At 41.7% G+C, this 17,363-nt stretch overlaps 1 protein-coding gene and 1 long non-coding RNA gene across 4 annotated transcripts in view; one reads left to right on the forward strand and one right to left on the reverse strand.

The window, feature by feature from the left end:
- Positions 1-6: 6 nt before the first annotated feature.
- On the reverse strand, positions 7-11,246 carry LOC118412347 (succinate-semialdehyde dehydrogenase, mitochondrial-like). Of its 3 annotated transcripts, none has more exons than XM_035815147.1 (11): positions 11,181-11,246; positions 7,636-7,737; positions 7,028-7,149; positions 6,298-6,381; positions 5,053-5,223; positions 4,414-4,674; positions 3,487-3,630; positions 2,852-3,061; positions 2,550-2,753; positions 1,404-1,573; positions 7-483 (listed from the first exon to the last, which is right to left on the reverse strand). In XM_035815147.1, the coding sequence occupies exons 2-11, from the start codon at positions 7,721-7,723 to the stop codon at positions 219-221; spliced, it is 1,719 nt and encodes a 572-aa protein (XP_035671040.1). In that variant the 5' UTR covers positions 7,724-7,737; positions 11,181-11,246; the 3' UTR covers positions 7-218. The 3 variants fall into 3 exon arrangements, with proteins under 3 accessions (XP_035671040.1, XP_035671039.1, XP_035671041.1); XM_035815146.1 differs by lacking the exon at positions 11,181-11,246 and adding an exon at positions 8,709-8,824; XM_035815148.1 differs by lacking the exons at positions 2,550-2,753; positions 11,181-11,246 and having other exon boundaries at positions 2,903-3,061; positions 7,636-8,029.
- A 4,986-nt stretch (positions 11,247-16,232) lies between these two features.
- LOC118412123 overlaps positions 16,233-17,363 on the forward strand; it is a 1,585-nt gene continuing 454 nt past the window's right edge. The window contains exon 1 of the long non-coding RNA XR_004830729.1: positions 16,233-17,320. This is a non-coding gene — a long non-coding RNA (uncharacterized LOC118412123). The remainder of the gene's footprint in view (positions 17,321-17,363) is intronic.

The raw sequence follows: 17,363 nt of genomic DNA on the forward strand, positions 1-17,363 counted from the left end.
GATGTTCAATATCATCAGAATTGTGTGTACTCTGTATAAACGTTTATGTTCATGAAATGATACTAATTCTCGTTACACTTACAGTGTACGAAAATGAGAAAATATTGTATTTCGGTGTTTATAAACACTTTAAATGTGTCTGAGTCTTGGGGTACCAGGCGGAATTAAGGTGCTAGAACACAGATTTCCTCATCTCATCATTTCGTCATCTCGTCATTTTAAACACCACCAAAACAGATATACTTGACATTCAGGTACTCGTGGATACCATATTTGGATCCCTCCACACCTATCCCAGACTCCTTCACTCCTCCAAACGGCGCCTCCACCATGGACACGAGACCCTCGTTCACGCCCACCATCCCGACCTCCATACGCTCCGCTACGCGCCAGATCTGACCGATGTTGTTGGAGAAGAAGTAACCGGCCAATCCCACTCTAGCGGAGTTTGCGATGGTGACGGCCTCTTCTTCTGTCTTGAACCTATGCAATACACAAATCATTAGATACATGAAACAAACAATATTATTGGACAAAATACACTCAGCACAAAAAGTTTTAAAACTCAGATTTGATCAATTATTTCTCTGTTGTTTGTTAATTGATGCTACATATCAATGTCAAACAGAAGGGCTGAGTATGTGAATATAGTGTCTAACATTGAAAGGGACTCAACACATCATAAGAAAAAGAATACTATAGTAAGGGGCATTAAATGTGAATTCCAATGATATATCATGTCATTGAGGATGAAAAAAAACAAGCTATGTAAGATACTATTTTGAAAAATATTCCAGAGCTTTTGCAAGCTAGAAGACCTTCCAAAAAATGCATTTCTACTAAAATCACAGAACCCGTTGAAATCCTAGGGCTTTTCATTCAAAAAAGAAATCTAACCCCTCAGTAATTTACAAATAGGTAAATGTATAGAATAGACACTTTTTTACTATTTGTACCCCTGTACATAAGCCTACGGCCATGAACTAGCAAATAACGTCAGCATCGGGGCTCTAGCCAGCGTCCATTTTTCCGTCAATTGACGGAAATTTGCTGCTGACAGAAAAATTTTAAAACCAATCTGTCAACCTTGACGGACAAAAATCCCTGGTGGAAGCTACAGGCGGCTTGGGGACGCCGTCCACGGCGGTAAAACCCACACACTGTTTGTTTTGCAATTGTTATGATTGTTGACAATGTGTGTCGGCGCCCTTTTGCATACGATTATCTCATTAAAAACCCGTTTTTCAAGGTCTCAGTTCAGTCTTTCTAACTCCTGGAATAGTGTTTTTGCGACAATGGGAATTCGCTGACGGAAAAAAAATTCGAGCTGGCTAGAGACCTGGTCAGTATCATTATTATGATAATTCAAAAATGAATCTGTTCTGAGATATATTTAGACATACTTGATGACCGGTGCGACCGGCCCAAAGGTCTCCTGTTGTGTACACAGCATGTCAGTGGTGACCCCCTTCAGCAGGGTGGGCTCGAAGAACGTTCCCCCCAGGGCGTGGCGCTTCCCTCCCGTCATCACGGTGGCGCCCTTCGACACCGCATCCAAGATCTGGGCTTCCACCTACAGTTAAAACATGAGGTAAAAAACATTCAAAAATTGATTGACTAAACAGATGTTTATTTGTATAGTGTAGGAATGTTGCAAGTCTTAGAATGGATGGTCTTGCGCTGTATTGTTGTATTTTAGAGACTGTGGGTGGAGTCCATTTCTTAGACTTTAGCCGTTTGACAATCGGCACCTGCAAATGGGATTGGTCGTTTGACATCAAACAGCAATGTTAGTGCCCAATTGCAGGTGCGCCCTTTTGGATAGTTCTAACATTTTGAAATAAAAGACAGTTAAGTCTTTGCATCCAAAGTGTCAAGGCATGTTTTCCATTGTCTACATGATCCGTTCATCGGTTTCTTAAAAGCATTCCCAAACCACCGCAACAGCCCAAACAACAGGGCAATACCAACACCAAATGCTTTCCCTACAATAGCATACCTGATAAACTGCCTAATGGCATAACACACCAGGTTTGTACTGAGCAATACAAGCTGCAAGGCCAGATACAAATTCAGGGGGTATGTACAGGGAGGTTAGCAATTAAAGATTTACAAAATTTTTACATTTTCATATTCAGATGGACCATCTCCATATTTCTAGGTGCGTATTTCATCAAAAACTGCATTTTTGCAAAATAGTGTCCCCCCTAATACAATGTAGATGTATTTGAAACACACCGGAAATGACCCCTACTCTTTTCATTAAGTAAGTCCATCAGAGACATCCCTAAACAAGTACTAGTACTTAATTTCACCTGAGTTAGGAAATGTACAAAGGCACAACAATGGAGCCTGTCAGGGATTTGAACCCAGTACCCTTGTGTGTTAGTCCCTACCTTCTCTACAGCCTTAGTGTTGATGAGAGGACCCTGTGTGTTAGTCCCTACCTTCTCTACAGCCTTAGTGTTGATGAGAGGACCCTGTGTGTAAGTCCCTACCTTCTCTACAGCCTTAGTGTTGATGAGAGGACCCTGTGTGTCAGTCCCTACCTTCTCCACAGCCTTAGTGTTGATGAGAGGACCCTGTGTGTTAGTCCCTACCTTCTCTACAGCCTTAGTGTTGATGAGAGGACCCTGTGTGTAAGTCCCTACCTTCTCCACAGCTTTAGTGTTGATGAGAGGACCCTGTGTGTTAGTCCCTACCTTCTCTACAGCCTTAGTGTTGATGAGAGGACCCTGTGTGTTAGTCCCTACCTTCTCCACAGCCTTAGTGTTGATGAGAGGACCCTGTGTGTAAGTCCCTACCTTCTCTACAGCCTTAGTGCTGATGAGAGGACCCTGTGTGTCCCTACCTTCTCTACAGCCTTAGTGTTGATGAGAGGACCCTGTGTGTTAGTCCCTACCTTCTCTACAGCCTTAGTGTTGATGAGAGGACCCTGTGTGTTCCCCTTGTCCAGTCCGTCTCCCACCTTCAGCTGTGCTGCCATGGCTGCTTCCAGCTTGGCGCAGAAGGCATCGTACACTCCCTCTTGTACAAGGAACCGGTTGGCACACACACAAGTCTGAAAACAAACAAGAGCACTATTTAAAAAGCTGGCCAAGGACAAAGATGGTAATATATGTAGCTGGTTGGGTATGCCGTGTGATGACGATATGTTAGAAGTTAAAGATGTCCCTGCATAAGGAATAGGGAACTCAATATCTGTGCATAATGTTAACATCATTGAATATACCAGTAGAAACAACAGACAAATCTAAAGACTGCAGTAAAAGTATAATTTGTCTTTGTAGCGGAGAAGGAAAAAAATCATGGCGCTTGTTGGCAAATGTCTTGCAAAGAAGCTCAGTGTGTGTCACTTCTCTCCGAGGCAAGGTTGTTTTAAGTGCCTTTCCCAACTGCACCTATGTTGTACCTGCACCTAGACTGTACAAAAAAAGCACCTTCTAAATGTATCAATACCAAAACAATATTTTCTCCAGTACCCACCTGTCCCATGTACCTGAACTTGGACACCATGGCCCCCTGAACGGCAGCGTCTACATCCGCGCTGTCGAACACGACAAAAGGGGCGTGGCCTCCCAGCTCCATGGAGGCCTTCTTCACAGTGTCTGCACCCCATTTCAACAACACCTGAGCAAGGTAAATGTGGCAATGAAACAACTTACACTACACTAGCGGGGCTCAAAATTTATTTTCAGAAATAGGCATACTTGTGTACCTAACTTAAAGCTAAACACAACTAGAGGAACCAAGGGTTCTCCACCATGAAAAAAAAACTTCTGTCTGCTAAATGACTCAAAAATGGATTAGAGATCTCTACTAGTCTGGCTACAAGAAAAAAGGTCTGTTATAACAGCAGATGATAGGAAGTGATATTTGCATTATTAACTGACATCTCAAGTTTTGGAAAACCCTGTATTGTGTCCACCCATCTCTATTTCTGTTGCTCTGGGCAAACAATCACGTAACAGCAGGGGGCTAGTCCACTGGTAGTGGTTCATGTGTGTAATGTCCGTGCATACTCTTTCCCAGAGTGTTATGCAGAGAAAGCAGCATGCACCATTTCTTAAGTCTTTGATATCAGTTGGCTGGGAATCAAACCTAAGATCTACTGACTGCAAGGCAAACACTACCCACTAGGCCATTCTACTAATTAATCTAAAAATTTAGGTCACAGAAAACAACAGAAAATGTAAGCAAAATATAATTCATGGGCAGACAACTCAAGTGGTGGTGGCATATTTTTACATGCTTTCAAGATTATCACAACAACTAAATTGCAGTGACTATCACTGACTCAAACAAAAGCAGTGCTCAGACACTACAATACATATCTTTAACCCTGTCCAGTGTGACACAGCAGTGTCTTAAACGTTTAACATGAATCTTAAATAGGTCTAAAACCACACCAACCTTCCCCACAGCTGTAGACCCAGTGAAGGAGATTTTAGCGACCAGCGGATCGGTGCACAACGTTTTCCCGACCGCCTCCACGTTCTTACGAGAGCAGGTCACCACGTTGAAGACCCCGGCGGGGATCCCTGCCTGGTGCGCCAGGTCCACGATGGCGAGGGTCGTGAGCGGGGTTTCCTCCGAGGGCTTCAGCACGACGGTACAACCCGCGGCTAACGCGGCGCCCGCCTTCCTGGTGACCATCGCGTACGGGAAGTTCCACTGGACAGGAAATTATCAACAACAAATAAATTTCCAGAACCAGAGTTACCAACCAAGGATCGATGTGTTCAAAAATTCCTTCTATCTTGTCTATGACATGGCAGGATTTGAACACGGGACCTATTGGGTTCTGGGTCAAACATGTTTCCTTTGTGCCACGTGACCCCACAAGACACTCACTCACTCACTCACTCACTCACTCACTCACTCACTCACTCACTCACTCACTCACTCACTCACTCACTCACTCACTCACTCACTCACTCACTCACTCACTCACTCACTCACTCACTCACTCACTCACTCACTAACTCAATCAATCAATCAATCAATCTATTAGTCAAGAAATCACGCAATCAGATCCACAGTAAAACTCACCGGTGTGATCATAGAAGCCACTCCCACAGGTTGGTGCACCACCACGATTCTCTTACTCTTGGCCGGCGCCGGGATCGTGTCTCCATACGTCCGGCGAGCTTCCTCTGCAAACCACTCCAGGAACACCGCGGCGTAGTTGACCTCCCCCAGGGACTCTGCCACTGGTTTGCCCTAAGATACATTTATGTATGATACTTGGAATGAGCCACTTGAAAGTAGGTGGCAACATGGAAACGGGATACAGGTTTCTAGCCAGGATTTCACTTTAGTGGTACTTTAATTGTAATGGCAATGGTGTTGGAGGATGGTGTTGAAGGATGTCTTGGCCCTCTCACTTTGAGGGGATTTTGAAATTGTATAATGGTAAAAAGTCGTCATCCTAAGGGTATCCATATGAGAACCAACATCTGTCTTTAAACACCACATGTAATTTCTTGGTCAGTTTGAACTTTGGACCAGGTCAAATCAACATTTTTTCATATCGATCTGCTCAGACATTGTTCCACAAGTGAATAACTGAAAAGTATCACTACTATATCAATCAATCAATCGGTCACGTGCATCATTTGTTGATGCGTGGCGGCTACAGACAGTTCAGACAGTTCTATATGCTAGTTGAAAATTGTGAGTGGTCCTCATTTAGTCCGGTGGTCACAAATTATAGCATAGTGACCTGATATGCTGAAATTGCACTAGCTACAACCCTGCAGTACAAGAACTGACTTAACTAAGTTAATAAGAGCTTTTCAGTTCTAACACATTCAGTAGGATTAGGCTTATCTCTTACAATAATGACACAAATGGCAAAGAAATATCTTTAAATTATAATTCATATGATATATACATAAACAAGTATATGCAACCATCTATTGCAGGGCTCTAGCCAGCATCCGTTTTTCCGTCAATTGACGGAAATTTGCTGCGTGTGACGGAAAAATTCTAAAACCAATCCGTCAACCTTGAGAGACAAAAATTCTTGGTGGAAGCTACAGGCGGCTTGGGGACGCTGTCCACAGTCGGCAAGCCACACACTGTTTGTTTTGCTAATGTTATGCTTGTTGACTTAGTGTGTCGGCGCCCTTTCGCATACGATAATCTCAATAAAAATCCGTTTTTCAAGGTCTCAGTTCCGTCTTTCTAACTTAATTTTCACAGTTTTCGCAACAATGGGAATTGGCTGACGGAAAAAAATTTCGAGCTGGCTAGAGCCCTGATCTATTGTCTAAAGCCAAAGTAAATGATTACATTTTCCACAGTCAGTAGTTCAGCCAGGGTGTCTTTCTTCTCCACAATCAGCTCAAACCAGCGCCTCAGCAGAAGGCTTCGCTCCTGAAAAATCAACGAAAAAATATTTCCTCTGTTAGTAAAAGGTACCAGTTAAGGTAGTCATGCAGCTTACTTTTTGTGTCCTTATCCACTGTATCTAGGGTACAGTATTTGAAGGCAGATCCGATCCCAACCCTCTCCTTTCACTGCCTTTTACTTTTGACTTAAGTCAGGTAACCATTTTTATAGTTGAGTAGAGTGAGGATAGTCATGTTACATGTAAATGCCTTTCCAAGGGCACAACATTGTTGGCAGAATTCAAACCCAGGACCTCAGGGTTCTGGGTCAAACACCTCAATGGTTGTGTCAACATGGCAGCTTCTATCAGTAGCACTGTAAATCATATAATATTTGCTGTAGTTTTATGTTCATGATTTTCTAATACTCTGCCTTGCATTGAATTTGTTTTGTATATGTATTACGTAACAACTGTTTCAACAGCATACTGAAAACACTTAATTTCCACTCCTATGGCAAAATTAAGTACCCACAATCTTAAATGAAATCTGTGTGTTTGCAGCTATAACTCAACATCATTGATTTCTTTGAGTTTTGACATGTTGAGGTTCAATGGAAACATGGCAATTTGGGGTAATAGTTTCAGATCAACAACTCCATCTTGTTTTGCTCTGTTTATGTTTATGTTTACCTTTGCTGTTGTCTCCCTCCAAGTTTGGAATGCATCGTATGCTATCTTGATGGCCTTGGTGGCGTCTCCTGCGTTCATGTCAGGAACAGAACCCAGGACCTCACCACTCGATGGGTTGGTAACTGTAGTGTAGGAATGCATTCATTCTGTTATCTGTGAGCATTCAGTTGGTTTTCCTATCTAGAAACTATTCCCTAGCCTAATTGCATTGTATTAGACTATAACCTCCTTGTCAGCCTGGTTAGTTAGTTTGCCAGGAATATAGAAGCCCGAGTATACTAACCAGGGCCAGCCGCTGATACATAAGCTATGATTGCAGTCCTACAGGGCCTTTAAAATTCACAACAATGTGAAAAACTCTGATCCTCTTTGGAGATTATTTTTACTGAATACAAAAATTAGATACAACTTGTATTGCAAAACCGTTCAGGTACAAAATACAAAAACAATCTATTCACTATAGATAGTATGTGTCATCTTGAAGTTTTTGTTCTCGAAACCATTTTAGATTTTGGGGCCGAAATCTTACGATTTCTTGCTGTGCATTACAACATACATGTATACAATAACTACTTTAATATTACGTACAGAATATACGAAAGCCAAACCTTGGAATGTTTCCCCGCTCGCTGCAGACACCCACTGCCCTCCCACATACGCCTGGTCCTTCAGCAGACTGGAGTAACTCTTGGCCATGGTGAAGGCGATTCCTTGTGGGAAGTGAAGTCGGACAGATATTTTGGAGAAAACGGGTGGACATCTTGAACGAGACAGGCCGATGCCTCTACCCCAAACTCGCGATAGATACATTTTCTGGGGTGTAATCTTGCTACAGCTTCACATTTCTGTAAACAAGTCCTTAAACTATTCTTCTAATACAAATATCGGGCATTTCACTACATGGTTGGCCTTAGAAAGACCATATAATTCAAGGGAGAGACGAAAAAGTTACTTCCGACTCTTAATGACGGCCATTTTGTTTTTGACCTTTGACCGATGATAAACAAACATGCGACAAAAATGTCAATTTCCACCGATTTTGATGTAAAAAGGAAAATAACTCATCACGCGGGACTATATATATTTTACTATCATGTAGTATTTTGTTTAAGCGTTATTTTTGTGTCTAGTATATTATCAACGAGAACTGTTTTGCTGCGGTTCCAACCGCATCGAATGTGTGATCTGTCAAAAAGTTTTTTGCGGCAGCGTTTTAATGCTGATATAAATCATTTCATGATATATTCTGTTTCTTCATTTTCTAAAACTGATTTAGCTATTATTTCTACACCGATTTACATAGCTCATAGCTAAGTTCATGACCAATTAACTATGCCACGCCCCCAAGACTTCGTAAAACGAACGGGGCTAAAGTCCACAAGCGTGCATTACGTTAGATAGCTCATGATTAAACTTTAAATAAGATTCAAGAAGGATAAAACAGTCGACGTCAGTTCAAATGGTTGGTGATTTTAAAAAAAAACATTTAAAAAGTTGGATTGCACATCTGCGAGAACATTATAATTGATATGAATTAATACACCTGCTTAGCATTGTTATAATGCCTAGAACGATGTTCAGCTTTAAAATAAATGCTGCATGCAAATTGCTATGTTACTGATACTAGCAGTATCGCTGTGAAAATATTAGTCATCAATAACATCTGGACATTCGCTCTTACCTCTTTGTGAACTTGGAATAGCAGAACGTAAGGAGTTGGAATAAGTCTTGCCGATGGACGTAAGGTACGTGCGGGTTAAAGTCCACCTGAGCAGAACCATCCCTGTGCAAATCACAGTGAACTCTGACTTTCAAACTTTGAACCTACCAAACAGGTAACTAACGAGTCGAAACTTTGATGCCGTTTTTACTTTAACCGCCAGAGGGCAGCGCTGCAAGGCTACGCTCATAAGCCAACTTGACCTTGGATTTCTTTACGTTCATACAATAAAACTAGTCAAGATACAAAACCGTACCAAATTTTAGAGCAGAAATCCAAATGGTTCCTGAGATATGGCCAACTTTGCACTTTGGCGCCTAGCACAGGTGTCGGCACTGTACAAGGACTATCTGAGGGGCCGCTAATTGGTCTCATTATCTCAACAAACTTGATATTCTGGTTGACTTTTTCTGTTATAAGGAGCTTGCCAGACCACATTCTACCGTTCTGAGTGATTGGGGTTGGGGGTTTGTCTTTTTTAGGGCGGAAAAGGGGGGGGGGGGGAGTCGAGCGGGCTTTAGACCGCACTAAGTCCTATACTTAAGCATAGGGAACGGTCTAGGCGGCCGTTGCCATGGTAACGGCGGGTCAGACGGTAACGAAAATGTTACAGTTCAAGTCAGCCGAGGTCAATTACCAACATATCGGTCAAATTTAATGTGCTTGTCCGTCCCTGGGGAATTCACGCTGTGGATGAAGGTCTCAGAACACAGTTTTTCGGGTATGGGGATTTACATGGTTAAGGACCCCAAAGTGAGGTGGTTCGACGACTCAAAACCTATAGTAGGGTGCAGATACAATTCACAAGAATTTAGTATGTTGAAGTTGAGGGTACAAGCTACAAAATATCTGAAGATGAGCATAGATTTGCCGGCTCGTTTTTCTGTAACAGACACTTTGATTTGACCCCCAGCGGAGGTCATGGAACTGCAGGCGGCGAACAGGAAGTGCCGGTAACATATCAAGGCGCAAATTCCCGCCGGCCGAAAAAGCGACGAAATCCAACTTATACAGTATGAACGCCGATGTATTCCTCTACTATTCACCACAGATTCCACCTCGCTGTCGTGCACGGAAGAATAAATACGGCCTTTGCAAGTACCGCGATGCACTATTTTAACCCGAACTACTTTTGGGGACGGGGGTCGCGGATAATTACTGTGTTATGAGACCATAACTAAGTTCATGACTTGTCAAATATGCCACGCCCCATGCGTAAAACGAACGGGGCTGACGTCCACAAACGTGCATGACTAACCCTTAAATCAGATTCAAGAGGGATAAAACGGTCAGTTCAAATGGGTGGTAATTAATCAAAATCATTTCAAAAGTTGGATTGCACATGTGCGACAACATTATGATTTAACATCTATTAACATAATACCGGCACGTTTACGACGATTTCTCTAGCCATACTGATTTGACAAATTGTCAACGCATCATTTTCTCCAGTTACATGTTGCTGTTATAGCTTACCCTTGCCACTTCTTCTGTGTAACTTTTCTGCCACTCTTGTCCTGCTAAAAGCGTAATATCGTAATTGTAACACGCCGCGGAATTACACGGCGAACGGGCGCGTGGTTGGGAGGGGGTACAAAATACCGGCCGGAAGAAACACGGCACAATTAACTGTCGCTATGTACCTTTATACATCCTCCATGTTCCTTCCTTTTATGCATAAAAGTAAGCTAGTGCATAAAACATAAACCTGCATGAGCATACAAAATCTCATATGAGAAAACGGACATATACTGTCAAGAATTTTCATTTAACTTTTGTCCGTCACAACCGCTGTGACGTAACACTTTACTGCTAGCGTAGATATAAAAATGGCGGGAAAATGGCTGCGTACGTTCAATTTTGCCCATTCAGTCGTAGATCCGGGCTATTATGCAACGGTTCTTCACACTTTTACATGAGTTGTAGGTCACCAACAGAAATTCAAGATTGCTGTTGAATCATGTTCGTCTTGTGCCGTGAGCATGTGTAATTATGATCTACAAATCTGGCAATGAATGTGACGGTGTGTTCGTCCCACGACGAGCTGCCTACCCCGAAAAAGATACTGAAAACTTTTCGCCTTGTCGTCTTCGAATGCATTGTAATCGATGCTTTGTAAAAGATGTATTGGACACCTAGATGTCTGAAGTGTGCATACCTCAGAAATAACTATTGTTGCATGTGTAGATCTCTTTAGATTCCATTATTTTTTATCGGCCGGTATAAGTCTTACGGCCGGTATTATGCCAATGCATGTTACATGAACTAATACTCCTGCTTCATCATCATCCAGGCGTCAACTCCTGCTTAGCATTGTTATAATGACGAGAACGATGCTCAGCTTTAAAATAGATGTTTGCATGCACGTTACGATACTAGTAGTATTGTTGTGAAAATATTTGTCATCAATAACATCGGGACATTCGCTCTTACCTCTTTGTGAACTTGGAATAGCAGAACGTAAGGAGTTGGAATAAGTCTTGCCGATGGACGTAAGAGACGTGCGGGCAGAACCATACCTGTGCAAATGTGAACTCTGACTTTCAAACATTGAACCTACCAGAAGGCAGAAAGGACAACACCTGACGAGTCGAAACTTCGATGCCGTTTTCACTTCAACCACTAGAAGGCAGCGCTGCAATGCAACAACTTTGACGGCAATATTTTCCAACTTAAACAACAATTAATTTCACAATAGACATTTGATGTTAGAGCTGCTTCAACCCATTGTTTTTCCTCTCTTCTTGCGTCTTTTGTTTCTCCCCTTTTCCGAAGTTTTCGACATTGTTATACTGCTTTACTATAAAGGTGCGCAAGGGGGCGCTTGCAGCAAGTAAAGTAAGTTCCGTCTAATCCCTAGCTCTTCTCTCGGGCCATGGCCAATCCACAAAGAGCGGGGGAAATCATACTTTCTACTTACTCTGTTCATGATAAACGTACGAAACCGGCAACTTTTTAACCAAACGTTGATGGAAACAACGTATAATATGCGACGTCAAGACGTGAAAAAAATCACTTTTTACTTATGATTCTGATTATATAATATATCGTAATCGATCCATGACTGTGAAAGGGGTAATATTCGCGTTGATTCTATATTATGTTCGCAGTTCTTCCCAGTATTCTCTTCATCCCGAACTTCTCGGCCCTGTCTTCTGCCTGACTATCCCCTTGTGTCAACCGTGAACTTGAAAACGCCGCGAATCTATGAAATTTGGTCTGTGTGGACAGGTGGCCACTATAGACAGGATTCTTAATGTTAGTGCTTGCGCCCGAGTGTAAGAATCATATAAGGGACTGTCAAAAAGTAGTCACATTGGCCAGGTGGTTGTTATAGAGTTTTGACTGTAAATAAAATTAGCTATAGGTGAGTGTACGCTCTTGCTCCCGGATCCCATATACTTGCTACAGATTCACACTAGTGCGCTAGTCACAAATGAGAATGACCGTAGTCAGGGGATTCTTGGGTTCGAGTACACACGAACTCTTCACACACTCGGAGGTACCCGCAGAGAATGATTAATGAATTCTCCCTTGACAGCCTGTTACATGTGGACAAATTTCGTTTTTCTAACTTTGAAGTTTCTTCTTGTGAAAAACGCAGATAATGCATATGCTTCGGAAGATTTCAATTTCTAAATTTTCAGGCGCAATCCCCAAGCAAAATCCTGGCTACAGACATGGGGGCCATCGAAGTAACCGAATTCATGGTTCCCTGGCTGCAAATGACCACCTAATGTCCATTCCTTAATGAGGTAACCCTTAGCTCACCTGCCCCCATAAATTAGCCAAAGGCCCGAGGAATATTTAGATCTTACTGATAACCCCTTGTGATAACCTTTTCAAGCCCAGAACCCCCTTCAGACCTTCTGGTGCGGAGTAAATGGGGACCACATGGCCCCGGTAATTACCTGTAATCACGGTGGTCTGCTCGGGACAATGGGGGCAAAAATTAGATGGCACAAAGGAGCTGTCATCGATGTTGAAAAGGAGGTACTGAAGAGATGTCTACATCGCATACCCTATCCTTCCTAACACCCCCCCCCCCCCAGGTCTTTGACCATTAGTATGATTAGAAGAAACACTGGTGCATCACAGTCTTTACCTGCTGTAATGCTGTCCTCCCTACTAGTACTCATGAAACCATTGATCGCGATATCATTGGTGTGTTTGTTCATTTACTATACTAATTAGCTAAAAAAATCCTACACTTAAAGCGATTTGATAGAGTGCTCATCAACGATTCCATCGACGATTATTAAACTTTCTGTGCTTTGTGTGTTTTGTTCGTCGTGATCATGCTCCTACGTTTGGTATGACTTTCCCATCATATGAAGTCAAGGGCAACACAAATCAAGTTGAGCAAAGCGAGACCGCCAACTTGCGGCAGTCCAGTGACAGGGCATACATGTGGGGCACATGTAGGTACCGTCAACGTTCTACGCCTCTGGCTCTACGCTAAATTCCGGAGGGCATGCCAGCGGCTATGTATTACTTCAAATTCGGCATGCCAGCTTCGCCCATTTCGCTGAACGTAAAGTGCACAGACTGCGATCTTCGTCATCTTTGAGCGGTTAATGTCTGTCTTCGAATTACGTGGTATCAAACGGCTGATTGTGCTCCAAGTAAAAGAGCGCGCAGGACTAGCTAATATCGCAGACTTCGAGTGGGGCCGAGTGTATCTGCTTGTATCTGTTATAAAATTTTGAAATACAGAAATATTACCGTTAGATATGGCGAAATCCTAGACCTTTTCGCCCATTGTTAGATGACTTAAAGCTTGCCCACCCTTACATCTGTTTCAAGACTAGTGACAGTGTGACTTCGCAGAAAAAACACGACTGTCCCCCAAACAGATCTTTCATAGCCTGGTATCCAGCCATATTATAGCGCCTTAGTCTCTTCTGTCCTCTCCGATAGTACGTACAGTATTTGCAGAGAGGACAGAAGAGACTTGGGAGCTATATATAATATGGCTGGATACCAGGCTAGACTTTTCATTATGAGCATCTTGAAGAGTGAATACTTGTAACAGCAAGCCTGACTGACGTACGGCGAGTGATTTTGCAGTGAATTAAACACTTCCACCCGATTCCACTACAGTTAGAATTTCACACTTCAAAAACACATAAAACATCATTGTTTGCTTAAGGAGTAATTAGCGTAACCATTACAAGTAATTAATACGGCTAATTAGCTTTTGCAGTCCTGACTAGCAGGATGGAGGAGTGAACGAGTGAGTGAGTGATCGAGTGAGTGAATGAGTGAGTGAGTGAGTGAGTAATTGAGTTTGTGAGTAAATGAGTGAGCGAGTAAATGGGGGATTGAGTGAGTGAGTGAGTGATTGAGTGAGTGAGGGATTGAGTGAGTGAGTGAGTGATTGAGTTAGTGATGGATTGAGTGATGAGTGAGTGAGTGAGTGGGTGGGTGAGAGAGTGAGTGAATCCTGACTAAAATTGTATAGTAGATTATGCATTACGTGTGGCATTGTAATATAGTGTAACAAAGGCGTCAAGATACAAAATGTCGATTCACTGACCCGTGAATAGTTTCATCAGTTTGGTCACTAGCTAACAAGATTATTTTCTACAGAACCAAGTGTTTTCTTAAATCGACGTTTCAGTGACCGTCTGTCACCTTTCTCAGTACTCTCCAACCAGAGGTTGGCGGGGAAAATTGTGACCTTTTCCTTATATGCCGTTTTTTTCAACCAGCCTCCACACCAATCTTTCCTCCACTTTTCTTTTGCGGCTCCGTTTGGGAGGTGAGGTTGGTGGGGAGGCCGATCGAAAAAAAAATGTGGCATGATGCGTAAATAAGGAAAAGGTCACGATTACCCCCACCAACTTCTGCTTGGAGCACCAAGAAGAGGTTGGTGGTGGAAAATTGTGACCTTTTCCTTATATGGAGGGCAATCCTGAATGGTTCACATTGTACTGCAGTATAGGTGTCGCTGCTAACAGATGTGGCCCCAAACGTAAAGCAGTGACACTCATGTTGCAGTGCATTGTGAACCACTCAGAGTCGCCATGAGGAAAGTGAGAGATGTTCACCAAAACATAGTTTGAATAAATCACTGACTATTTACAAAGATTCTTATGATTTAGATTTAGGGTAGTTGAAAAATCCAGACTTCAAAGTCAATTTCAACCAACAAGAAGACAACTATTTGACTAGTCTGTTTTATACCCTTCATATATAGAATGATAGAGAACTTTATTGCACGACATTTGTACATGGTACAATGTATGGCAACTACTAATGTTATTTGACACATGGTAAAAGAATAAAAATACCAATCAAAGACAAGCACGCATTCCACATAATAAAGAAAGGATTTTTATTCATATACATTTCACATGGACACCGAAATTGTGTCCCAAATCAATTGCTGACAATAAATATACAAAAATACATCGCATACACATATAACCACGGTAGCGACAGCTTCAAACTTACGTATGTCGTATACATGTCTTAGATTATCCAGCTTGCTCAGAGTTAAATATGGAATGTGTTAAATATAGGATAGCAGGAGCTGTGGATAGTTGCCTAGGGTTGGTAAACCATGGAAAAACAAGATTCTTTGTACACAAAAATTTTCAAGTGGTTTATTCAACCGACGTTTGGGTGACCGTCTGTCACAATTCTGACCAGTTCACATTGCACTGCAGTATGGGTGGCGCTGCTTACAGATACGGTCCCAAACGTAAAACATCGACACCCATATCACTGCAGTGTAGGTGTCGCTGCTTGCAAATGCGGTCCCAAACGTATAACAGCGACACCTATGCTGCAGTGCAATGTGCACCTGTCAGAATTGCCCCCAGGAAGGTAACCGACGATCACTAAAACGTCAGTTGAATAAAATATTTACAAAGAATATTATTATTCAGGAAAGCAGGAGTTTTCACAGCGTTCATTGTGCTCAATAGCTAAATCGTCAGTGCGTACATTTATATTCTCCGACAGTTAAAAATCGAAATAACTAAACCTAACCGTTGCTTATAAGATATGTTATATTATGAAAACTGCAGTGTGTACCGGTAGTTCGAACTGATTTAGATAAATAAAAACTTCTAGTGAACAAAATTAACAAAACAGAGCATAATGTGAGATAGAGTTATTTTCTTTCCACGTATTTTTGGAATAAAACAGAAATAGTTCAACAACTGCTAACGTAGGTCACATATATTCGCCACCTTGAAAGAATGTGTCTAAAGAAATCCCAAGGCAATGTTTCCCAGTATAATGCACTCCGTTAACGCTATTTCACCTTTATCCCCGAGGTAACCTATATCCGTTATTTCTAGGAACAGTGTACCAATATTTCGAGCTGATATATCAAGTCGACGGACAGCGGTTTTAAACTGCTATGTATTGCAACATGAAACCATTTGATATCCCTAAATACATTGGTTCTAAAAAAACAACGGATATAGGTCACCCTGTGGATAAAAGTAAACTAGGGCCGTATCTAAACTGTGCATGTATACATAGAATTGCTGCAATAGAGATTTCTCAAACACTAGAGATTTTTCAAATCACGTGGCGGCCATATATAATGTATGTAACCCGGCGGATAAATGTTTAAGGAAAAAATGAAAGTGTTTTACAGTAAATCTGCAGACCAATCAACAACGAGAACTGATGTTATCGTATTTGTAGCGTACCGACAAATGAAAATTACCCTTACAAATCTTCTGGGGCGCCCGATTAAGCCCTTAAACGGACCAAAGAATCCCTCAGAAAAAGTGATTGTCGGCCATCTTCAATTAGATGACCACTTAGAAGAGAAACATATCATAAAATTCTGAAGAACACGTTTCCATTTTTATGTATAAGATAAACAATAAAATCATATTCACCTCTGCCTCACCCTTTTTAATATACAAAAGAAAACTCAAGGGATTCGTAAATAAATTTATAATTTTCACCAGAAAAAATAGGAAAATATGCGTTAACAAAGATGAGCGACAGCTGGGGAACTCACATGGGGGCGAAGTCCCAAACGTGGCATTTTTAAACAGATGTCTCTATAGTTTTCATTATGTTTTTGAGCTAAGTATCGTGCGTTTGAGCAATTATGTGCCATTTGCTTGGTAATCTTGTAGAAATACCGTCGCCAGTGAATCGCTTATGGAGAACAGGATAGCGTCAAGTAATGTGACAGCATGCCAACGTATGATTGTGTTTTAAGCCCACTGTCAATGACGTGGATTAGAGGTTTAGCAAAGTAAAAGGTTGGCGTGCACCGATCGATGTAAAACATTGGGGACTAAGTTTTGTTTTGCAGGAAGAAATGACAACATTCAATAGCATTATACGGATGCTTTTGCTGTGATACCTTTAGAAAAGTCTAACATTCAATGGTTCAGGATAAAAAAATGCAGTATAGATATATAGAAAAATATGTACTTTTAATTTTTTCCGTGTATTAACCATGTATTTTATGTACCGTCGAAAAGTGAATTTTGTGTTGTGTTCTTTTCCAAATATTCGCACATTGAAATTTCAGTGGTAAGCTGTTGTGAGAGGTTTTCAGTTAGACATTCTTTTTTTCGTAAATTGTGGTTAGTTGTAGCCTCCATAGCAGGGCTATCTATGGGCTTTTTT

This window comes from Branchiostoma floridae, chromosome 3 (assembly GCF_000003815.2).
Source record: "Branchiostoma floridae strain S238N-H82 chromosome 3, Bfl_VNyyK, whole genome shotgun sequence".
In the NCBI taxonomy this organism is placed as follows: domain Eukaryota; kingdom Metazoa; phylum Chordata; class Leptocardii; order Amphioxiformes; family Branchiostomatidae; genus Branchiostoma; species Branchiostoma floridae.